Source organism: Dermacentor albipictus, chromosome 8, assembly GCF_038994185.2.
Source record: "Dermacentor albipictus isolate Rhodes 1998 colony chromosome 8, USDA_Dalb.pri_finalv2, whole genome shotgun sequence".
NCBI lineage: Eukaryota > Metazoa > Arthropoda > Arachnida > Ixodida > Ixodidae > Dermacentor > Dermacentor albipictus.
In genome coordinates this window covers 29,521,912-29,547,162 of record NC_091828.1, presented here as the reverse complement: position 1 = coordinate 29,547,162, position 25,251 = coordinate 29,521,912, and the positions used below count along the sequence as shown (strand labels likewise).

The window sequence follows — 25,251 nt, the reverse complement described above, 5'->3', positions numbered from 1 at the left end:
TTCTTTCGTCTCCAGCGTTTAATCTTTCTTTTCAAGTGAATGACTTCCCGCGTAACCCAAGGGTTAACTTTCGCTGTTTTCTTTGTCTTGTTTGGTACAAAATTTTGAACACAATATGTGCAAAGTTCTTTAAACCTGTCCCAAAGTTCTATAACATTGTTTCCTTTAAAGTTGCTGAGGTGAAAAACTAGATAATCTAAAATAGTTTCGTCCCTGGCACGTGAAAAGTCCTTCACTACAACACTTTTTGCATTACTGCGATTGCATTTTTCCAAGCAGCATGAAAAACATACCATTTCATGATCAGATATGCCGCGTTCAACAGACACTGATAACTTTTCGACATTTCTATTCACAAACACGAGGTCAAGTATTGACGACGAAGATCCGTAAACTCGCGTGGGTAAAGTTACAACTTGATGTAAATTGTGGCATAGAATTATATCACGCATATAACTGACATGGGGAGTAAGTTCAGTGCAAGAAGTATTATCCTCCCAATTAACTCCTGGAAGATTGAAGTCTCCTAACAGAAATATTTTTTTTGTGTGTGTGAACGAAGTGATATGCGTACGCAAATCACTCATGAATTGAAGCGGTGAACCGGGTGCTCGATAAACGGCAAACAACAAGAAAGATTGTCCCCAGCAAGAAATTTTTAGGCTAATAGTTTCTATATCATCAGCCTGACGCAAAAGAGTGGACGGCATATTTTTCTTTACCAGTACAGCTACCCCACCTCCTCTCGTTGGTCTGTCGCGTCGAAAAACACGATAAGAAGGCGGGAACACGACTTCATCTTCTATTCCGCTGTGTAGCCATGTTTCAGTTAGAACAACTATATGCGGACTATAACCTATAACAATAGCCTCAAGTTGATCACATTTATTAATGATACTACGGGCATTGATGTTTATAATACGGAGTTCTTTATTATCTGCGTAGTGAAGTCAGTCTTTCTTAGAATTGTTGTACTTTCCAATTTTTACTCGAGCGTTTTCCGTATCATCCCAAACAAAGACGTTATTATCAATGCGTAGTTTTTCGTGAATTAAGTTTACTTTCCTTTTTTGTTGCCTTTCCTCTGAAGCACTGTGCCACAGAAGTTTACGCTTCCTGAGCGTATCTCGCCAGTGTAGTCGTAGTCATTTTGTACAGATGTATTGGAACCTTTTAGTTTGTAAGCATTTTTCATAATCTGGTTTTTTTCTTCGTAATCTTGAAAGTACAAGATGACTGGTCTGGAACTGCCAGACCGACCAAGACGGTGAATTCTGCCAACTGATTTACATGTGACTTCAAGTTTAGTAGAAAAAATTTCAGTTAGAATTTTGTTCCGCAAATCAGCCTCTGTTTCATTTTCGTCCTCAGGCACGCCAAAGACCACTAGATTTGAGCGTCTACTCCTGTCCTCTAAGTCAGTAATCTTGGCCTCCAAGGATTTTACCGTTCGTTCAAGGCTGTCCACGCGCTCAGTTTGCTTTTCTATTTCTAGGAAGCGGGAATCCCACTCCGCAAGACGTTTTTCCATATTTGTTTGCTGTTTCGGAGGGCTGCCACATCCTCAGCTAGCTTATTCTGACCTAAAAGCAACTTTTCCAGCAACTCGCGAGTGCTAGACTCCTCTGGATTAGGGCCTGGATTTACTTCAACGTCTCCGCACAAGAGAAGCAAGCACATACAGTACACATCATAAGCCATTGAGACACAGTGCTGTGGGCACGGTAGGACCAAAAGATAACGGCAGTCACTTTTTATGGAGCTGTAGTAGGGACTAACCTGCACAAGGCAGAAGAATGGCTTGTTAGGCCACATGCTCGTTCCAAGTCCACCGTGCCCACTGAAGTTGAATGCTTGTAGCTGCTGGTTTATAGCTCGATGCGGTGAAGTCACGTGAGGGCTAGATGGCGCTGTTGGAACGCCACGAGGCATTGAAGATATGATGCCAGGGAATCGAGGCGCTGAGCACTGCGACGATTGTGACGCAGCTGTAGACTGGGATTTCGTGGTGGTGATAAGCTCGATGAACTGTTCGTCTTCTTTCGCTGATCCGGCAAGCCCAAGAACAAGCACCTGCACAAGGCAGAAGAATGGCTTGTTAGGCCACATGCTCGTTCCAAGTCCACCGTGCCCACTGAAGTTGAATGCTTGTAGCTGCTGGTTTATAGCTCGATGCGGTGAAGTCACGTGAGGGCTAGATGGCGCTGTTGGAACGCCACGAGGCAGTGAAGATATGATGCCAGGGAATCGAGGCGCTGAGCACTGCGACGATTGTGACGCAGCTGTAGACTGGGATTTCGTGGTGGTGATAAGCTCGATGAACTGTTCGTCTTCTTTCGCTGATCCGGCAAGCCCAAGAACAAGCACCTGCACAAGGCAGAAGAATGGCTTGTTAGGCCACATGCTCGTTCCAAGTCCACCGTGCCCACTGAAGTTGAATGCTTGTAGCTGCTGGTTTATAGCTCGATGCGGTGAAGTCACGTGAGGGCTAGATGGCGCTGTTGGAACGCCACGAGGCAGTGAAGATATGATGCCAGGGAATCGAGGCGCTGAGCACTGCGACGATTGTGACGCAGCTGTAGACTGGGATTTCGTGGTGGTGATAAGCTCGATGAACTGTTCGTCTTCTTTCGCTGATCCGGCAAGCCCAAGAACAAGCACCTGCACAAGGCAGAAGAATGGCTTGTTAGGCCACATGCTCGTTCCAAGTACAACGTGCCCACTCAAGGTATGCTAATGAAAAATGTCTTTTTCTCTCAGATTCGGCTTCCCGACACTCCAGGAGGACGTGGAGTACGGTCAGCCTCTCCCCGCATCTACCACAGGTTGGAGGCTCACTTCCGGTGAGTAGAAAATTATGGGTGCCAAACGTGTGTCCTACTCTGAGATGACAGAATAGGACATCTGTTCGGCGCGATTTTGTAGTAGACGGCCAAAATCCTAACTGTGGTTTTATCAGGTGGAGCTTATTATCCGTTTCCGCATCCCACATGTGTTGCCAGTGATCTCGCAGCCTCCTTCACAAGAAAGGCCTCAGATCTGTGACAGGCAACGCAGCGGTAGGGTTAACAGCTTGCAATGTGGTTGACGTGGCCATCTCGTCCGCCAGAACGTTACCTTCGATTCCCATATGGCCAGGGACTCAGCCAGCATATCGTGATATTCTGGTTAGATGAGTACGCTTTGAACAAGACCGAATATAGTTCGTTAAATACGGGATCTTTATGTTTGCTAAGTGACATTAAGGCCTTCACGAGGCTGAAAGAGTCTGTATAGATAGCTGCTTTTGGAAGTTTCGATTTTCTTATGTGCTTTAGAGCAGAGAGTAGTGCGTAGGCCTCGGCCGTAAAGATACTTGTTTCCGGATGCAGTACATCGCATTCCGAAAACGATGGGCCGACGGCTGCATAGGATACCCCGGCATTTGACTTCGAAGCGTCAGTGTAGAAGTCTGCGGAGGGGTGCATGTGCTGGAGTTCTAGGAAATGCATTCGGATTTCGGCCTCAGGAGCGTGCTTTGTAACTTTTATAAAGGATATGTCACATTGTATCACCTGCCACTCCCAAGGAGGTAAGAGCTTGGTTAGGTGCATTAAGCGATGCTCGAGGAGTGGGACATGCATTTCATCGCTAAGCTGCTTCACATGCAGCGAGAAAGGTTGTCTTATGGAGGGACGATTGCTGAAAAGTGTAGCGCACGTCATATCGGTAACGTTATGAAAACATGGATGTTCAGGATTGGAGCGTACTTTAAGGAAATATGTAAAGCTAATGTATGATCTCTGTAGGTGGAGAGACCATTCATTCGATTCGGCATATAAGCTTTCCATCGGGCTTGTTCGCCCGTGGCTAAACGGATACCTAGATGGTGAACAGGGTCTAGCATCTTTAGAGCGCTCGGGGCGGCAGAGTTATATGCCATGGCACCATAATCTAACCGTGACCGGATGAGGCTCTTATAGAGATTCATTAGGCACTTCCTGTCACTACCCCACGTAGTCTGGGATAGAAGTTTCATTAGGTTCATTGTTTTCAGACACTTTTCTTTAAGTTGTTTAATGTGTGGGACGAAAGTAAGTTTATTGTCGAGTATACAACCTAGAAATTTGTGCTCGTTGTTTACAGGTATCTAATGCCCACCCATTTCCAAGCAAGGATCCGGAACCAGGCCTCTCTTCCTTGTAAACAGCGCACAAGAACTCTTTTGAGGATTGATTTTAAAACCATTTTTCTCTGCCCACCCTGACACCTTGTTCAATCCATGCTGTACCTGTCTCTCGCATACTGCGAGGTTACAGGATTTGAAGCCTATTTGAATGTCGTCCACATAGACGGTATACAAAATGGCCGGTGGTAAGGAAGCACGAAGCGTTGTCATCTTAACAATAAAAAGTGTGCAACTGAGCACGCCTTCTTGGGGTACACCAGTTTCTTGTGTAAAATGACGTGACAGCACATTGCCGACTTTCAGCCGTAAGGTAGGATCGGACAAGTAGCTTTTTATTACGTTGAGCATATTACCATGATTGCCCATTTCCGATAAATCTCGCAAGATGCCGTATCGCCACGTTGTGTCATACGCCTTTTCCATATCGAGAAATATCGAGAGGAAGAACTGTTTATGTATAAATGCGTCCCGGATATTTCCTTCAATACGTACAAGATGGTCGGTTGTGGAGCGCCTTTCTCGGAAGCCACACTGATAGGGATCAAGCATTTTGTTCTGTTCAAGGAAATGGATCAGTCGCCGATTTATCACTTTTTCAAATACCTTACACATGCAACTTGTGAGGGCTATCGGGCGGTAGCTTGACACTGAGGAAGGATCTTTGCCTTGTTTTAAAAAAGGGACCACAATGGCTTCTTTCCATGTGGTCGGAAGGTACCCTGCGTCCCAGATAGTGTTGAAAAGTGTAAGTAGTGTTACTTGTGTGTCATTGTGTAAGTTTTTCAGCATTTCGTACATGATTCTATCAGATCCTGGTGCGGAGCTCTTGCATGCGCTCAAGGCAGCTCTCAATTCGGCAATGCTGAAAGGGCGGTTGTAAGGCTCATTCTGTTGACATTTTCTCATGAGTGGCTTACATTCTTCTATTTGTTTATATTTCAGAAAGGATTGCGAATAATGGTTGGCACTTGACACGCTCTCAAAGTGCTCCCCAAGTGAGTCCGCCTGGTCTTGTAGGGTATCGCCTTGTGTGTTTACCAAAGGGAGTAAATATGCTGGTCGCCCTCTTATACTATTGACCCTGTTCCAGTCTTTGGCCTCATCAGTAAACGAATTGATACGCTCATAGAAACTTCTGCCAACTCTCTCGCCTGGCCTGTCGGCGGGTTCGCCTGCCTTGGGATTTTACTTTTTTAAAATTGATGAGATTTTCCGCAGTGGGGGAGGCGCGTAGCAACCCCCACGCTTTGTTTTGTAACTTTCGAGCGATCCTACAAGCGTCGTTCCACCACGGGACACGCCGTTTACATGCCAAGCCATTTACTTGTGATTTGCATTTATATGCGGCATCTATTATGGAGGCTGTAAGGAACTCGACTGCAGCATCAATTCCTAACGAAGACAGGTCGGCCCATGAGATACTAGTAAGAGATCGAAATTTCTCCGAGTCAGCTGTCTCAATCTTCCACCTAGGAGCGTGTGGTGGATATTCGTTTTCTTTAGCTGATCTTAGCCGTATAGGGAAGTGGTCGCTGCCGTAAGGGTTGTCGGTAACTTCCCATTCAAGTTCAGCAGTACAGACCGGGAGACTATGCTAAGGTCTATGTAAGAGTCGGTTCTGTTTGCAAGAGAGTAATATGTGTATTGCTTCTTATTCAATAGACACGCACCAGAAGAAAAAAGGAAGTTCGACAAGACGTCCTCGCGCATCTATACGAGGGTCGCCCCACAGGGAGTTATGTGCATTGAAGTCGCCAAGAACAACATAGCGTTCTGGCAATTCATCTATAAAGGTCTGAAATTCATGTTTGCTTAGTTTATAATGTGGGGGAATATAAAGCGAGCAAATAGTGATCAGTTTGTTTAGCAGAATAACTCGAACCTCCACTGCCTCAAGGGCCGTTCGTAGCTGTACACGTTGACAGGCTATGCTTTTTCGAATTATAATTGCAACACCGCCCGATAATGCGACAGCATCATCGCGATCTTTGCGAAAAGTAACATACTGTCGAAGAAAGTTTCTGTATTTTGATTTCAAGTGTGTTTCGTGTAAAGACAGCACTTCTGGATTGTGTTCATGGATGAGTTCTTGAACATCATCAAGATTCCTAAGTAGACCTCTGACATTCCATTGAATGATTTGTGTATCCATATTTTAAATTAATTGGTGCTGTGTTTACGGAAACGGAAGGGATGTCAGATTACAGAGCCCTTTCGAGGTCCTGTAACCGGGGTTTTTCTCTTTTTGAAGCGTTCGAGGGAACCTCGCCGCTCCTTAGGCGCCTGGTGCACCTTCAGGATAGGTGTAGTGTCCATTGCCTCTTGTGAGGCGCCGGACACCTGCTCTTGCGAGCGAGAAGTTTCCCGAGAGGGTCCCGCCTTGGAGGGCAAGACCCCTGCGCCCACCAGCCCGGAGGTCGATGGGGCTCCCTGGGGGATTTGGCTGCGCGGGCCGTTGCCAGAGCTGGAAGGGATTTGGGAGGTTGAGGCAGCCTCGGCTGCGCCCACCTTCGGGGTCGATGATCCCTTCTCCTCGGTTGACGGAGCAGCGCTAGCTGCAACCACCGCGGGGGCAGATGGCGTAACTGCCGACTCACTGCTTGTGGGTCGGACAGCCGCCGGAGGCCGTTGTGACGCGGCCCCCTGACGCGCCACATCGGCAAAGGTTTTCTTGGGCAGGTATGATACCCGCCTGCGTGCCTCCTTAAAAGTTATATTTTCTGTGACTTTGATTGTAACAATTTCCTTTTCTTTTTTCCAGGAAGGGCACGACCGCGAGTACGCGGCGTGCTCCTTATCACAGTTTACACAGTGGGGAGCGTTCGCGCAAGTTTCAGTGGTGTGTTCTTGGGCACTGCATTTCGCACATGTTTGGCGGCCGCGGCAGCTCTGCGAACTGTGGCCGAAGCGCTGGCACTTGAAACATCCCAGTGGATTTGGCAAGTACGGCCTAACACGGAGCTTTATGTACCCGGCTTCTATTGACTGGGGTAGGACACTTGAATTGAAGGTGAGTATTAGGTGTTTGGTTGCAATCTCTTTACCATCGCGCCTCATCTTTATTCTTCTCACATTCAAAACATTCTGCTCACTAAAGCCCTCCAAGAACTCTACGTCGGTCAGGTGAAGCAAGTCATCGTCTGAGACAACGCCGCGGGTTGTGTTCATAGTTCGGTGCGGAGTCACTGTCGCTTGAACGTCCCCAAATGACACGAGACTGGGTAGCTTTTCAAATTGTTTCAGATTCTGGAGCTCCAAGAGGAGATCTCCACTTGCCATCCTTGTTGCCTTGTAACCTTGACCAAGAGCCTCAGTTAAGGACTTTGAAACTAGAAATGGGGAGATTGTGCGTACTTGTGTGTCTGACTTTTCCGAGTGAATAACATGAAATCGTGGCAAGTTGGGTCTTTCACGACCAAAGAACTTGAATACATCTTCGGTGCGCCCTCTTTTCTAAGGGCGGTCAAGGAGGGGTGGGAAGGAATTTGCCATAGGAGAACTTAATTTTCGGCAACAGCGCCAGCCACCCACCATGGTGCCCAACAAGGGGACGTTACAGGGACTGTAAAAACAGGTCCTGCAAACGCAAGCTGTACGTTATTACTATAACCAAATATGAGATAACCTAGGTTGGTTATTCACACAAGGTTAACCCTTGCTGCCTGGAAATATTGGAAGTAAACTGAAGCTAGGGGAAGACAGGAAAGATGAAAAAGGGAGAGAAAGACGAAGGCTGGAGGGAGTGAGAGACAGGAAAAGGCAACTACCGATTTCCCCCGGGTGGGTCAGTCCGGGGGTGCCGTCTGCGTGAAGCCGAGGCCAAAGGGGTGTGTTGCCTCGGTCGGGGGGCCTTAAAGGTCCGAACACCCAGCATCGGCTCAACCCCCAGGATCCCCTTTTCCCCGGACACGGCTAAGCCACGCACGGTTAAGCGCGGGAGGGTCCAACCCTCGTGTGCTCGGGTACGTGGTGTCGGAACACACCAAACGCCTCCTGACGCAGACGCCCCTGCGGGGCAAGTATCTAAGTGTTCATCTTTCGGCGACTTTGTCTTGGCATAATAATTTGGGTTTTGTTGTTTCCGCTGCATACAGATCTCTTGGCTTCATTGGTCGTACGATTCGTCAGGATAATCATGATACCAAGCTTCTTGCATATACCACCGTACTTCGTTCAAAGCTTGAGTATGCCTCATTTATGTGGAATGCGCACCAAACCCTTCTTATTAACAAATTAGAATCTATTCAGAATTATGCAGAGCGATTTATTACAGGTTTATTACACGGAAAAAATGGGGAATGGGGTAGATGGAAACTCAAGACGATGAGCAAAACGTGCACAAGGTGAATGCAGGAGCCAACGTTTCGACAAGTTGACTTGTCTTCTTCACACCGACGTACGCTTTCCTCGCCACAGCATATATAGGTGGGGTTCTTTTAAGGGGAGAGAGTGTGAGGCGGGAGGGTACGGAAACGAGGGAGGGATGTGTTAGCCTGTCAAATTGAGAGTAAGGGAAGCCTGTGCGCAAGCTCAAAACCAGGGCCACCCCTCACCCCCCACCCCGGTTTGTAAACCGAAGCGTGTTAGCCAGCGTGTCAAGGGCGTCTGACACACCAGCCGAAAGAAAAGAAAAGGAAAGGAGAGGAATGGAAAGAAAAAAAGAAAAAAAAGGGGGGGGGGGATACGCCAACACATCCAACTGAGTGGTGTTGCCTATAGCTTGAAGTTTAGCATAGCGAATAGATTCTAAAGCTCCCTTTGAAACGTATATGCCTGTTGGTTGCAATGTCTTGAAGTTATGGATAAGATATGATTCTCTGTATTTTCTTTCTCGTTCAGAACGGAAATTTGACTGTAAGATGAACAGTTTAAGTTTATCAAACTTATGACCTGGTTGGCTGAAATGCTCGAGACGGGTTTGGGAAGCTTTTTAGCTGTGTCCGCACGGTGTCAGTTTAATCTGACGTTCATTGATTGTCCTGTTTCACCAATGTATTGTTTCTTGCAGAAGGAACATTCAAGCATATAAATCACATCCGAGCTTGTACAAGTGAAACTACATTTGACTTCATGTGTATAATTGTTTGCGGTGCTTTTAATTTTACTGTCACTTTGAAGGTGCCTGCAGGTTTTTCACCTAGGGCGACAACATGCTTTTATTACGGGGGAATGCTGTTAGCTGACTTTTGCATGCAATAACATGTCTTTAAAGTTCCTCTTTCGGTGATAGGTAACCCTAGGAACATCTGGGAACACCTTTGGCAGACGCTTGTTACTTGATAATATTAGGTGGTATTTTCTTAGGATGTTGTTTATGTTTGGGAGTGCATTACAATATTTTGTTACAAAGGCCGGCGGTCTCTCAGATTCTAGTGCGGGCTGTCTCTTCGCCAATTTCGACTGCCTCTCCAATCTTGACGCGGCATCATAAGCTCTATCGAGAGCAACTTGGGAATAGTTCCTTTCCGCTAGCGTTGTTTTAAGGTCATTTAGGTGGTGGATATTGCCGCCAGCATTGCGAGAAGAAAACGACGACCGACATATCCCAACTGCGTAGCCGCCACGCCGCGGGCGTCAAGCAAAGCAGCGCAAGGCAACGCTCGGCCGGTGCTGACAGGCCGGCGGCTCGTGCGCGGGAATCGAACGATTGGCACGCCACAGGAGGCGACAAAGAGGAGAACGACGTTCGAAGGAGCGAAGCTCGAGGGAAGTTTTTTGTTGCTGTTGAGTGCTCAGTCGGTTTTTGTTGACGGGCACAGGTTCACCCAGCATAAATCAGTTTTTGTGGAAACGGCTGTTGCAACTGTTGGTTACATATCTGGTGGAGGTGCGGCGTATGATTCCAAGCCCCACACACGCCAGGGTAGGTAATCCCGATCCCCGAAGTTTGGAGCCAACAGAATTAACGGCAGTCCACCAACGCACGAGTCACCGCATACGAGGTGAGACCCCCGAGTTTGGTCCTCTCGCCGATTCATCAAGGGCAGCGGCGGCAGCCAGCCGAGGTACCAGTGCGACGGATACTCAAGTAACCCCTTCTCACGTCGTCGTTGACCCACCTCGGACGCCAGAATCCTTCCACGGAGACACATTCGAGGATGCCGATGACAGGCTCGAACACTTCGAGCGTGTCGCGAGATGTAACGGTTGGGACGAGTCAAAGAAACTCCGGTATGTGTATTTCGCGCTTGAGGAATCTGCACGCACGTGGTTTCAAAACCATGAAGCGTCGTTATCATCGTGGAAAGACTTCCGACGAGAGCTGCTAGCTACGTACCCAAGCACGGACCGCAGAGAGAGGGCAGAAGCCGCTCTTCAGGCGAGGAACCAGCGGAACAACGAAAGTAGGACCATATACTGAGGACAAGAAATTGCGGCACCTAATGCGCGGTGTGAAACAGGAAATCTTTGCAGGCCTGGTTCGTTATCCGCCCCGCTCTGTAGCCGAATTTCAATCAGAAGCGACGACAATGGAGAAGACGCGGCAGCAGCGTGCGTGGCAGTACAACTGAGATGTATGCGTCGCATCATTTGACATTGGGTCAGGAGCCCTCCACAACAACACGGACATCCTACGTGAAATGGTGAGGTCCGTCGTAAGGAAAGAGCTGCAGAAACTGCAGCTGGCACAAAGCCCTCCTACGGTGTATAATATTTGGGGTTTTACGTGCCAAAACCGCTTTTCTGATTATGAGGCACGCCGTAGTGAAGGACTCCGGAAATTTCGACCACCTGGGGTTCTTTAACGCGCACCTAAAGCTAAGTACACGGGTGTTTTCGCATTTCGCCCCCATCAAAATGCGGCCGCCGTGGCCGGGATTCGATCCCGCGACTTCGTGCCTCCTACGGTGTCCTCACTTGCTGATGTCATACGCGAAGAAGTCCGGCAAGTAATTTGTGAGCCAGAGCCTCAGGGGCGGTACCACGCATAACCAGAGCGTCAGTCGCGGATATCGTACGCCCAAGCTTTACGTCAGGACTTAGGACACGCCAACTTTGGACGAACGGCCACAATACCCCAGGTACTTCCTCGCAATGTGCAGCCCATGCCAGAAGGAAGCCCACGTAAAAGTGATGTATGGCGCACTACAGACCGGCGTCCGCCCTGCTACCACCGTAGAGAGGCTGGTCACCTATACCGGGAATGCCAGTATCGCCGAGTAGGACTGAGTGGCTTCTCTGTAAATGCGCCTTGCCCTCGAAACGCTGAGCATCCTTACGAGATTGAAGCATTTTTATCTACGCACCAAACTGTTCGGAACCCCAAGGAAAATGAACCTCGTTCAGCAGCGCCTATGCGTTATAGGTCGCCCAGTCCACGTCCCGCTTCCATTTCACCGAGGCGTCGCTCCCAAAGTCCGCGACGGGAAAAGTAGAGCCAGCGACCTGTGTAGGCAAGGCCGCTGACGCCCGGAACACCGAAGGCCCTCCTTCGCCAATCCGACAAGACGACGGCAGTGACGAAACGACGGACAAGTGCAGTAATGACACCGTTACTTCCGAGTTGTTCGTCATCATCGACGACTTCGAAGTGACTGCGTTGATAGACACTGGTGCGGACTATTCAGTTATTAGCAGTATACTTGCCAGAAAATTGAAACAGGTATTGACGCATTGGACCGGATCTCCAATACGTACAGCGGGGGGATACTTAGTCGACCCCGTAGGAATGTGCACAGCAAGAATCGGAATTAGAGGCTTTACATACGTCACCAGCTTTATTGTTCTCCCTGAGTGTTCCCGTGATCTGATGCTGGGCATGGACTTTTTGAAAACGAATGGTGCATTTATCCACTCGCAAGAATCACGCGTGTTGTTTTCCATAGAAAATGCTGTTACCATTTCTGATACAGAACAGCCACGTGTTTCCTCTCTCCGTATTGTCGATGAAGATGTGACGGTGCCGGCATGGTGCAGTATGACTGTAGTTGTAAGGAGCGACATCTTTCGTCACTATGAGGGACTTGCAGACGGAAATATCGGGCTGCTACTGGAAAAGCGAATATGCGTGGCAAGAGACCTAGTTCACCTGCGTAACGGATATGCGGACGTCCTTTTGACTAACTTAGGCAATGAGGCACAACAAGTGGCGAAGGGAACAGCCATAGCTTCTCTTCATGACTATGCACAATTTGCGGATGTGTCAACCCTGGAAGCAGGATCACCAGCTTCTGCCACCTCAGACAGTGTCCTTACGTCTATCGACATTGACCGAGAGCTGTCATCACTACAAAGCGATGAGATTGTAAACTTGGTCACAGAGTTTGCAGAATGCTTTTCGACTTCATCGAAAGTCCGCCGTACTCCCGTCGCAAAACACCGCATTGTTGTCGAAGAACCTGCAAGACCAGTTCGCCAACACCCGTACCGAGTAGCTCCAAAGGAAAGAGAAGCGATAAGAAGTCAAGTACAGCAAATGCTCAAGGACGATGTAATACTGCCATCCAATAGTCCGTGGGCATCTCCCGTAGTCCTATTCAAAAAGAAGGATAACGCCCTACGATTTTGTGTTGACTACAGGAAACTCAACCTCGTCACGAAGCGGGATGTTTATCCACTCCCCCGCATCGACGACACCTTGCACAAACTACGCAATGCTTACTTCTTCTCTTCTCTGGATCTCAAAAGCGGATGCTGGCAGATAGAAGTGTACGAGCGAGATCGCGAAAAAACGGCATTTGTGGCACCGGATGGCTTATACGAGTTTAAGGTGCTTCGATTTGGTCTCCGTTTTGCGCCAGCCACATTCCAACGGATGATGGACACTGTTCTCTCCGGACTGAAATGGCAGTCGTGCCTCGTCTACCTTCATGATGTGGTGGTCTTCTCCACTACATTCGAACAGCACGTGCAGTGATTGAGAGCAGTTCTGGATGCTATTCGCACGGCGGGATTGACCATAAAACTCGAAAAATGCCACTTCGGCTTTCGCGAGCTCCGCTTTCTCCGATACGTTGTCAGTGCGGAAGGTGTACGCCCCGATCCTGAGAAGATCACTGCAGTAGAAATGTTTCCGAAGCCAAGAGACAAAACAGCTATTAGACGTTTCCTGGGACTGTGTGCCTACTACAGGCGTTTCGTAGAAAATGTTTCTAAAATTGCCGAACCACTCACACGACTGACAAAAGAAGATGTCCCTTTTGTGTGGTAGAAAGAACAAGAAGACGCCTTCTCTGAACTACGACGGCGTTTGCAGAGTCCTCCTATACTTACCGATTTTGATCATTATGCCGAAACGGACATCCACACCGACGCTAGTAACGTTGGTCTCGGTGTCATACATATTCAGTGGCAAAATGGAGAAGAAAAAGTCATTGCGTACGCAAGCCGTACCTTATCGAAAGCTGAGACAGACTCAGTAAGTCCGGAACTTACATCAGTAAGTTCCGGACATACTTATATGGCAGACCGTTTCGAGTCATCAGAGATCATCACTCACTGTGCTAGCTGGCGAACCTCAAGGACCCTTCTGGAAGGCTCGCTAGATGGAGTTTGCGTCTACAGGAGTATGACATCATGGTCGTTTACAAGTCCGGTATTAAGCACAATGATGCTGATTGCTTATCACGCGCACAAATCGAGGCTACGTCACTTGAATACGAGCAAGATTTCCCATTTCTTGGGGCTGTGGATACGACGGAACTAGCTCACAATCAGCGTACTGATCCGGAATTACTCCTGCTCATCGAGTACCTGGATGGTCGACAATGAAAGTGCCTCGAGTTTTCGGTCGCAGATTGTGTTCGCATGTCCTCCGGAACAACGTCCTCTACAAACGAAACTTTTACCTCTACAGACGTTTCCACTTCTCGTACCATCATCGGTGCGAGCTGAAATATTAGAAGCTTGCCATGGCGACCCCGCAGCGGGCCAATGAGGCGTTAGTAGGACTCTGGCGAGAATTCACCAGAAATATTACTGGCCGAAGTTGATGAATCCAGCGCAGCACTATGTCAAATCGTGCCGAGATGCAGCCGATACAGCCACCAACAGCGCCCTTAGAACAAATAGGAGTGGATTAACTTGGACCATTTCCCGTTTCAACCTCAAGAAAGCGGTGGATTGTGGTAGCAACCGATTATCTGACCCGGTATGCTGAGACCTCTTCTCTTACACAAGGAACCGCCATTGATGTGGCTGAGTTTTTTGTCACACACATAGTATTACCACATGGCGCACCTAAGGTACTTATAACAGACAAAGGAACAACTTTGGGGCCCGTTTGATGCAGTCTGTTATGAAACTAACACATACTGATCATAGAAAAACCACAGCGTACCATCCACAAACAAACGGCCTGACTGAACGGCTCAATAGAACGCTCGCTGACATGATCTCAATATGTGGACGTCGAGCATCGAACATCGGACAGTATTCTACCATATGCCACCTTTGCGAATAATACTGCAGTATAAGAAACGACACATTTCACGACATTTGAACTTGTTTACGGTTGGACAGTAACAACGACACTAGACTCAATGTTACCTGTCGACAACAGCACCGAAGACGGCCCTGACGTTAGCGAGTACATAGAAAGGGCAGAAGAAGCACGGCAGTTGGCAAGGCACCGTATCATACAACAACAATACATCGACGCAAACCGGTAGAACCTAGGGCGAAGAGAGGTACAGTACAACTCGGAGACAAAGTGTCGGTATGGACGCCTATACGTACGCCCGGTCTTTCGGAGAAGTTACTGCGCCGTTACTTTGGCCCCTACAAAGTACTTCGCCAGTTAAGTCCCTTAAACTACGAGGTAACTCCTGAAAGCCAAGTCTGGTCCACACGACGCAGGACTCGCCCAGAGGGCGTACACGTAGTACGAATGAAGCCATACTATGAAAGGCACTGATTAACAGAAGTTGCACATACGATCAAGCCTAGCACCGGCCATCCTCTGACCACTGTCCTTCTAAAGCACTTGGCCTCTCTAGGCCTTTCCTACGCATCGGGACGATGCTTCTTCCGAGGGAGCTAATGCCGCCAGCATTGCGAGAAGAAAAAGACGACCGACATATCCCAACTGCGTAGCCGCCACACCGCGAGCGTCAAGCAAAGCAGCGCAAGGCAATGCTCGGCCGGTGCTAACAGGCCGGCGGCTCGTAAATCGGACGATTCGCACGCGACAGGAGGCGACAAAGAGGAGAACGACGTTCGAAGGAGCGAAGCTCGAGGGACGTTTTTTGTTGTTTTTTAGTGCTCAGTCGGTTTTTGTTGACAGGCACAGGTTGGCCCAGCATAAATCAGTTGTCGTAGAAACGGCTGTTGTAACTGTTGGTTGCAATATAGTCGTGGTCTTCGCTGCAGATTCTTCTTATACGTATCGCTTTTCCGACAAAAATTCCTTGCTTGCAATGTCGCGGGTGATGACTGTTGTAGCCTAAATATTGCTGGCTATCTGTAGGCTTCCGGTAAAGTGTGGTTCTCAGTTTGCTGTTTTCTTTGTAGACCGTCGTGTCCAGGAAGTTGATCTGACTAGGAGTGTGGTGAGAAGTAAATTTATTAATCGGATGAAAGGGATTGAAGTGGCTAATTAAGTCGGTTAAGGCGCTTGTGCCTTGTTCCCATATTATAAATATGTCGTCAATGTAACGAAGATAGGTGTGGCGTTTTAAAGGGTAGGATTTCAGCAGGTCTGCTTCAAGCTCGCATGTTCGCATACGTGGGAGCGAATGGCGTATCTATGCTAGTGCCGAAAATTTGCAGGTAGTGTATAGAATCGAATTCGAAATAGTTGAGCGTGAGAACTAACCTAAGGAGCGATAAGTAAACTTCAGGAGCATGCGCTTGGGGATTGATTGCGAGGGATCTAGAAACGGCTTCAATTCCTTCACTCATGTGAATGTTGGTGTAGAGGGCAGAAACATCCAAAGTGACTAGAATAGCGCGGTCGGAAAGGATTTGGTTGGCGTTGATTCCATCGATAATTCGAAGGAAGTGCGGCGTGTCTTGAACGAAAGATGGAAGGGTGGTGGGTATGTTTGGCAGGTGGTGATTTAAGAAGTTATATAGTGACTCAGTAGGTGTGTTGTTATTAGACACAATAGGCCGACCTGGGATTTCTGATGTAAATATTTCTTCGACCGGAACTCTTTGTATTTTAAGTTGATTACGCAAAATTCAAGCATCACTAAAATAAAACATGACCTAGGACTCATCCCCATTGAACACTAGAAAAAATATTTCTTGATTAACTTTCTTCCATCAGCTTTTTCACCACCAAAATATCTTCTCTCAGGCACACATCTTACCAGCCAAGATGAAATTCCCACGAACTTATCAAGAATTTAAGGCGGAACAACCGTTTGCGCCTAGTAAACTATTGCAGTCTTCATGTCTGCAGTTAGCCATTTCGGAATGGAATCATCTCCGAAGCAATATAGCCGAAATAATTGACCATACTATATTCAAACAAGCACTTAATGAAACATTCGCAAATTAAAAACAGTAACATTTCTTCCTGCCTTTCTTCAGATGTCACAGGTTGTAAGATTATTGTTGGTGTAATGTAATAATTATTGGCGTATGGTGTTGTCGAAGGAGAAGTGATGTACCTTATACCTTTGTATATCAAATGTTCTCCCCCTCCCCTGTGTAATATCCAAGTTTGGCCCTTACGGTAAATAAATGAAAAAAAAAGAAGAAAAGGGCTTTTCGTTGAACTCTTGACTATATATGTAGAAAGACCGAGTTTGCGTGGCAGTCTCAGCCTGTAAGGTGTAAGCTATGTTCTTCTTGAAAAAAATTGCGATATACTTATGACAAACAAAATGTCTAAGCAAAATTCTTACTCTGGGTGCATCCTTCGGGCAGACCCAACTAGAAATCGTGGTTTAGATAGTGACTGTTGTGGGTCTAGACCAAGCTCGACCATGTTAAGCAGCACCTGTAATGGCATGAACGATCAGAACATTTTCTTAAAGATCGCAGTAGGTGAATTCTTACGTATTCAAAAAATATATTGGCATTGACTATTGGATCAGATCTACAAGGATAGCTGATATATTTGCAAATGATTTTTAAGTGACCTACGAATATTTCTTGCGATAACGGTGGCAACTCACTTGTATCGAACAATGCTAAAGCTAAACTTAAATGCTCCATTGAAATACAAGCAGAGAAACTGTGGTAGATTCAGTGGGAATGCGAACAACATAGGCCCTGTATCGCGACTTGCCGTCCTTTCTTATTATGTTAAGCGTGTCATAGGCAATCTCTATAACAATCTCCAAGATTGACGCCTCGGCATTCAAAGTTTATCAGCAGGAAGCACTGGTTTCTCCTTTCAGGTTTCATACGCAGCCGGACATAACCATTATATAAAGTGTTTTCAACTGAAATATTGGTACGCAGAATAAATACAATAATATACTGGCTTTTAACAAAGACATTTATTTCTCCAGCACAAATGCATATAAAATGAGCAAACTGTAAACTATAAGAATTATTCAAACGTGTAACCACCATGCGGTATCAATATTCTTAAATGGAAATGGAAGCACAGTGAACATTTTATTTTTTAATATAAATATAGGCCGTAAATAGCATATAGTTTAGATTGGAAACACACTATTCGTTCATTTTTTCTTTATTTGCAAAAGTGGCTTGTGGCTGTTGAATATGCTAATAAAGCGTAATATAAACGGATAGGTAATGCATAGAGTTCTTCTTGACATAGTCTTGCTGAACAAGAGTGAGCTAGCAAGGAATTGATATGACAGTAGGGTGGTCGGGGATGCATCTGCGCAATGCAGGAGGCTATCTTGTTAAGGATGATGGAAAAAAATGAATATAAACGGCAATGCTTCACTATACGATCCCAAATGAGCTAAGATCGAGCACTGTAATTTTATTTCTCCTAGGCTTAACGATTGTTTATTCATTGGCCGTAGTCCGCAATTACTTTTTCGTTAGGCTCATAAATTCAGAGAAAACATGCATCATACTCAATCAGTTTTGCGTTTACATATTTAATACTAAACCTAATACATTCATGTTGAAATGACTAGATTAATGGGAAACTGAAGTATTTATTAGTCCTTTTCTTTCTTCGTTCATCTTTTCAACTTTTCATATCTAATATCTGCTTAAATTGTGTTTTGGAGAAAAGCTTGGCTCACTCTGTAAGCACCCCTTGATCATTATTTACGCTTCTTTGTTTCCCAGTAGCCCTACTACTTTAACAGCACTTAGCGCACCCCCTCCCCTCACATGGTTATAAAAAAATTATTTCTCCTTTGAACGGTTCCTCACCAATTCATTGAATTACAATTTTGTACATTGCTGATGTTCTTTACACCTGATAAAAACTTGCACTCCAAGTAAATGAAGCGTTGCCCTGAAAAAGGTGAGGCTGCTTTTCTGTACATTAACTTGCGACTGAGGCGACCATTGTTGACCCAAAGATAATTACACGTTCATAACCTTGAGTTAGGGGAATTATAAAGGAACTTGACTGTCCATAACAAAAGCTACTTAAAAACATTTTAATTGACTGAATCAACTTCTGCAAAATGGCATTTAGAAGCCTAACATAATTTTCATTGTGTTGCCAATTTGTGGTTGATGGTTTCCCTTATGAACTCACCTGGGCGAGGACGCTTGTCTGTGTGAGTCCACCCATAGTGCCCATCGTGCATAGCCAGTCTCCTGAGTGTGCATCTGTCACCATAACAGGCATGAGCGAGTGGTACGGCTTTTTTAGGGGCCCGAAACAATTCGGGTGCCCGGAAACTCGGTTGAATGCGGCTCCTCGTCTCTGTAAAATGCCTATATGAATGACTCTTCAATAGGAAAATTCACCGTGATAGGGAAGGTTCAACGCTTCGACTATTCCCATCATAAATCAGGCTGCCGGCAAGCAAAAGGCGCTTTTGAAGTACACATGCAAATTAGGAATCCAGCTGCGATTCAAGTGCAACCGCACGCAATATATTTTTTTTCTGCTAACCCCAACAAAACGTTCTTTAAAGTGTTCTCAGTACAACTTCAAAGCCAAACATTTGCTGTGTTTATAGCAATTGGCCGGCGAGCATAAACCGGACACAGCGAAAGCACACCTTCGCTTGATGTTCTTCATTCGTCGTATTCGCCTCCTACCTGAATAGCAAATCCGTGCTCTTCGACGACAGCACATCCAAAATATTCTGAGAGGCTTCCAATCAATCCACATACGCTTCCGGCCTCGTCAACAGCCGCCACAAACGTGGTACCTGAATTTTCGATTGAAAGTGCAGCTTCCGGGTAAATGGCTTCCATTTTTCTGCAAGCAGTAATAAATCATTCCGCTTTAGTCTCGAAGCTTATACTCTGCATGAAGTGATGCTATACAGACAATTTGGGCAGCGCTTAGTGGAACTTTATGCAAACAACATGATGGTTTAGCACAGTAACATGGCTTAAGGCTAGAGAACCTGTTTGCACAACAGATGCGACAAACGGCCGCCAGTAGCTAATCGCGCAGTATTGGTCGGTTTCTCTAAATTCGATTATTACAAAATAAACTTATTGCACCGTGACTATCTTAGGTTTAATGAGATGGTATTATAGATTGTTGTTGTTGTGAAAAACTTTAAACAGTGGTGTTCAGGCCACGTAGGCCCCTGGGCCCCCGCACGACCGTAGTCCGCTCAAGTGTTTATGTTCCTTAGGTCCACAACACTGGCAGCCCGGCTGGTCGCGATGGTCAGCGTTGCCGGATCCTCAGAGCGGAGCACGGTCTCCCAGTCCTCCCACGATGTCAGGTGCACTAGGCCCCGCGGGGGAGGGTCCGCCGGGCAAAGCGAGAGGATGTGGATGGCGGATGCGAACGGTTCGGGACAGAGGGCGCAGGCGGGCGTGGGGAAAGAGGTATGGTAATGGGATAGGGTGACAGGGGAGGGGAGTGTGTGGGTCTGGAGTCGCCTCCACAGTGTCGCATGTCTGTTGTCTAGGGATTGGTGAGGTGGGGGGTAGATCTGACGTGCTGCTCTATGAGCCTGCGTCAGATTGCTGAAAGAGTGCATGCGCTCCTTCGTGAATCCGGGATCGGAGGCCACCTGAGCCCGGTGAATAGAACCTCGGGCTAAAATGTTGGTAGCCTCGTTTCCGGGATTCCCGGAGTGCGCAGGCACCCATATCAGCTCCACATGGCGGGGTGGAGGTGCAACGGGCGAGTCCAGTATGCAAAAAGCAGGAACATGGACTCAACCTCATGCAAAATTTAGTATAACTGTTTTTGAATCTGTTATTATGTACCGGGCTTCCGTATGGGTGATGGCAACGGCAATCGCAGCTTCCTCTGCAGCTTCTGGGGAAGTGTGTCGGGGGAGGGGTAGTGTTATGAGCGGGGAGAGGGAGGAGTCCACCACGGCGGCAACCGCTTGCTCTTCCATGCATGCGGCGTCCACCCATACGGCGTCCGGTTCGGGGCCGTAATAGCGATGGAGCGCCTTAGCTCGACCTCGGCGGCGCGCCTCGTGGTGTTGTGGATGCATGTTCCCCGGGAGCGGCTTAATAAGCAGCTCCCGGTGGATGTGGCGTGGGGTGGCGAGTTGTGTAGGGTCGTTGGCTGGTATCCGGCTCCCGAGGGAGACTAGGATGTGCCACCCAGTGGATGTTCGTGTCAGGGAAATGTATTGTGCCTGTCGGTGGGCTTCTACAAGTTCCCTGATAGTGTTGTGGAGGCCCAGGCCGAGTAGTCTGTCTGTGTGTGTATTAATGGGTAGTTTTAATGCTACTTTGTACGCCTTGCGTATTATTGCATCGAGGGCATTAGTATCGTGTCGGGATACGTGTAAATATGGGGTTGCGTAAAGCACACGGCTGAGGACGAAGGCATGGATGCGGCGACATAGGTCGCGCTCCTTCATGCCTCTATGGTGGGCTGAAACCCGGCGAATGAGGTGCGAAATCACACCTGCAATCTGCTTGATTTTCTTGAGGGTGGTGGTGCTTTTACCATCACTCTGGATATGGAGTCCCAGTATTCGGAGGGTTTCAACCTCCGACACTGGGCGTCCGCCCAGCTCGATCGTGATGGGGGAGCATGGGGAGCAGCGATTACGAGGTCTGATGAGTAGTAGTTCGGATTTTTCTGGGGAGCAACAAAGACCGACACTGGCAGCACAATTTTCGGTCAGGGTAGCTGCAGATTGGAGAGTGTCCCCTATGCCGCCGTCACTGCCGTGGGTATTCCACAGCGTGATGTCGTCGGCATAGAAGGTGTGTTTGAGATGAGGTATGATTGCCAATTATCGGGCCAGGGAGATTAGGGCGATATTAAATAGAAAGGGGGTCTGAACGGACCCTTGCGGCGTGCCAACACTCTGTAAAGTAAAAGCGAGGAAGGTGAGTGGGCCAAAGTCTATCTGAGCCGTGCGGTCGGTCAGGAATGCTCGCACGTAGGTATACGTACGTGCACCTACATTCAGTGGCGAGAGGGCAGTCATGATCGCATCGTGTTCTACGCGATCAAAGGCTTTGGAGAGGCCCAGTGCCCAGACTGCCTTTATGTGACCCGGGATAAGGGGGTCAAAAATGTCGTGCATAAGTTGTAGCATGGCTTGCTGTGCGGATAAATGGGGGCGGAAGTCTACCATGCTGTGAGGGTAAAGGTCGTTTTCCGCCATGTGTTGTGTGAGTCTCGATAATACTAAATGCTCGAAAAGCATTTCGAGGCATGATGTTAGGGAGATCGGGCGAAGGGTTTGGAGTGGAAGTGGTTTGTTGGGTTTTGGTATGAAAATGACCTTCGCATGACGCCAGGACTGCGGAAGGGTGCCCTCCCTCCAACACTGGTTGAAGTAGTCTGTAATCTGTGTGATGGATCGATCATCCAGATTACGAAGCATAGATTTGGTTACCTGGTCAGCGCCAGGTGCGGAGCTCGTACGGAGAGTCAGGAGGGCCGCTCTGACTTCCTTCTCCGTTATGTCCGTGTCGAGTGTGTGGTTGGGCTGCCCTGTGTAGGGAGGCAAGCGAGTCGGGGTGCCTGGGGTGGTGTAGGTTTTTTGAAGTGTATCTGTAAGGCTTTCAGGGTGGTCTATGTGTGCGTGGATGAGTCTTGTTACATGGTGTTGTGTTGCTGGTTTTGTCTGCGTCGGATTATAAGGTGGCGGAGGAGTTGCCAGGCCCGCTTGGTGGACAGGTTCTCAGCAATGCCGTCGCATATCTGGCCCCAGTTGGACCGGCAGAGCTCCTCAGAATGTTGCTGGATTTGGGTTTGCAGCACGGCCCGCCGCTTTTTAAGTGTCCTGTTTAGCTTATTCCTCTTCCACCGTTCTAGGAGGCTGTGATATGCCTCCCAGAGGTGGGCCAGTCACGTGTCTAATGTAGGGGTTTCTGCAGGGGTTTCAATGAGTTTTGTGTTGCATTCGACGTCATCCTGGAGTGATTTCACCCAGGTGTCGATATCGGAAATGGGGGTGTCAGAGCGAGCCGCCCGAGTGGTGCGGAGAGATTCCCAGTTTATGATTTTGTGTGTCATGTAATTGTGACGAAGTTATTTGTATGGGACATAGACCTGTATATTTTAGTGATCGCTGCCTAGTGTGTATTGTGTTCTGGTCCAGGTGACGCCTCGGAGGGAGTGGGTCAGCACCAGGTCCGGGCTGGTGTCCATGCTGACGCTATTTCTGATCCGAGTGGGCGTCAGGAAGTTGTTGTGTACGGTGAGGTGGAGGTTCTGGAGGAGCAGCCAGAGCCTGCGACCTCGGTGTGTTGTTGTTTTGTATCCCCAGTCTGTATGTTGACCGCTGAAGTCTCCGCCAACTAACAGGGGGTGCTTTCCTGCCAGCTGGTGCACCGATCGAAGTAGGGACTCTAGAGACGCCACAGGGTGTGAGGGGAGGTGATAAATGTTTACAATAAATATGGATGGTAACGTGTGTTTATGGTGTATGATTTCGGTGATCACAGAGGGCGTCTCTGAAGCGATATGGTGTACCCTGTGAGTGATGCTACGGTGTATGAGTTTGGACGCCCTGGGTTTGGGTGTGGCGTCCAAATGTATACAGTTGTAGCTGGGAAGTGTTGCACAATGTGCAGCGTCATGGAGTAAAAGTATTTGGGGCTGAGTAGTGAAGGTGGGAAGTAAAAGCTGCAGAGGTGCACGCTTGCCCCGGGAGCCACGGCAATTCCAAGTTAGAATTTGTAGGTAGTTTCCCCACGCCGCCATACTGGCGCGTGGGGGGCGGAGAGGGGGGGTTAGTTGCGTGTCCATTGGAATGGGTTGGACAGGAGGGGTGAATTGTGTAGGCTGAAGGGTGGGTTGCGAGGGTATGGAAGGACGCATTTGTGTGAAGCGGTGTTCTGTTTTCGAGCATTTTGTTAAGCATAACATCCATGCGGTGCTCTAATTTCTCCGTGAGGGTTTCTTCGAGGTGACTGAGTTTAGTCTCGAGGCGTGTTTTGAGTTCTTGTAGTTCACTATCAAATTTAGCCCCAAGCACTGCGAGTTTGGCATCTATGTCTGTCAACTGAGGGGGTGGTATTTCCTGTTTGGTTCACTATTTTTTCGTGGGAGGTGTGCTGAGAGATTCCGCCTCGGGGGGTGGAATGGAGTTAGGGAGGCCTGATTGTGTCGGGGGTTGGGTATGGACGAGGGAACAAGGCGACTTACCTCTTCCCTGAGGGCCTGGAACTCCCGTTCCTGTTGCAGTGCTTCGTGAGTCTGGGTGAGCGGGGGGTATGTCTTACGGTGGCCTGGTCAGCCCATGTGAGATGTTGAGCGTCCGAAGGGCGAGAAGCTGGGCTGCCGGAGCGTCGACGCGGGCTGGGACTGGATCGATGGTGTTGTCGATATTCTGTTTTCTTTTGAGTGGATTGCGGCTGGCGCGTAGTTAGGACTTCTTCGATTTGCTGTGCATCCACTTGTTCCGGTCATGTGCCCTCCACCGCAAAGAATGCATTGTGGAGCGCAGGTTGGGGGGTCCACTCTTTCATGAGTTTCACCACATCTTGGGCATCGGTGGGAGCGGGGCAGGGTACATACATCTGCTCGATGTCCAGGTTTTCTGCAGTTCGCACAGGCGTCGCTGTGTCCCCGGCAGACCGTGCATAGGTGGACACCGCCGCCGTAGATGATTTTCCTCAGAACTGGTTTGTAGGTGAAGCTGATAAGGATTGAGTGTGTCTTCCCCATACTTCGGGCATAAGTGATGGGGACTTCGGAATTTCGGGCCTGAAGGTCTGCGATGACCTCGCTGGGGGTTTCATCCCAAAATTCGTTCATGATAACTCTGCGCACCGCCCGGGATGGTGGGGCGATGTAGGCTGTGATAGCATATCTTCGGTCGCGTGGTGTAATTTCCTTGAGATTGACGAGTTTGAGGCACGTGGTGGCATGTGGTGGCGATGGTGCACGTGTTGGTGGGATGTACTCGGATCTGGATGTCTTGTTGGCCTTGTAGCTGCGCTGCTTGCATGATTGTGGCGAGTAGCGAGCGCGGTGGAATGTCGAGAAGCGCGAGCCCTCCCTGCGATCGGTAGACAATTTTGTAAGCGTCGGCAGGCAACGGCGTCAGTTGGCGACCCTTGAACGCTGCTGCTCTCGCAGAGCGCAGCTGTTCTTGGCGAGGCTGGAACGCGGGCTGCGATGGCGTCATGGCGTGTGCGTTCTGTGGCGTCCCCATGCTGGATCCTGGGCATGCGGGAGACGATTTGGAGGCGCCAGTCGTGTTCCAACGGGACGCGTGCATGAACACGACATGCTTCCAGTCCCGGGGGTTGTATACGGACGGGTTCAAGGCCTCTGCAGACACTGTGACCTGCATGCTAGAGTCTGGGAAGTGGCTGCGCGAGGCCTAGTGCGGCGGCTGCGCCGCTGCCAGAAAGGAAGGCTGACGGCTAGCCGGAGAGCGTCGGATCTCCAAAAATGTGGGGTCCTCGGGAAGCTCTCACCTTGCTGCGTTGATTGAGATAGGCAGTGGAGTTCCACGGCGGGTTCACTGACCGCTGAACAGGGCTTTGTGCGGAGCCGATGCAGAGCGCGTCTTGCCTGGTTCTTCTTCTTCCTCCCCTGCCTTGGAACTAAGTCTGATTTACTAGCTACACTATGATACCTTTTTCGGTAAGGTACTAAGTGTCTGATTTACTAGCTA

General features: G+C 48.4%; 1 protein-coding gene across 3 annotated transcripts in view; it reads right to left on the bottom strand.

The window, feature by feature from the left end:
• Nucleotides 1-25,251, bottom strand: part of LOC135914486 (glutathione hydrolase-like YwrD proenzyme) — a 145,287-nt gene that overhangs the window by 14,798 nt on the left and 105,238 nt on the right. For all 3 annotated transcript variants that reach the window (XM_070523214.1, XM_070523217.1, XM_070523215.1), the window contains 3 exons: nt 19,271-19,433; nt 18,759-18,929; nt 16,963-17,057 (listed from right to left, as the gene is read on the bottom strand). In XM_070523214.1, the coding sequence (XP_070379315.1) occupies nt 16,963-17,057; nt 18,759-18,929; nt 19,271-19,433 (429 nt within the window). The remainder of the gene's footprint in view (nt 1-16,962; nt 17,058-18,758; nt 18,930-19,270; nt 19,434-25,251) is intronic.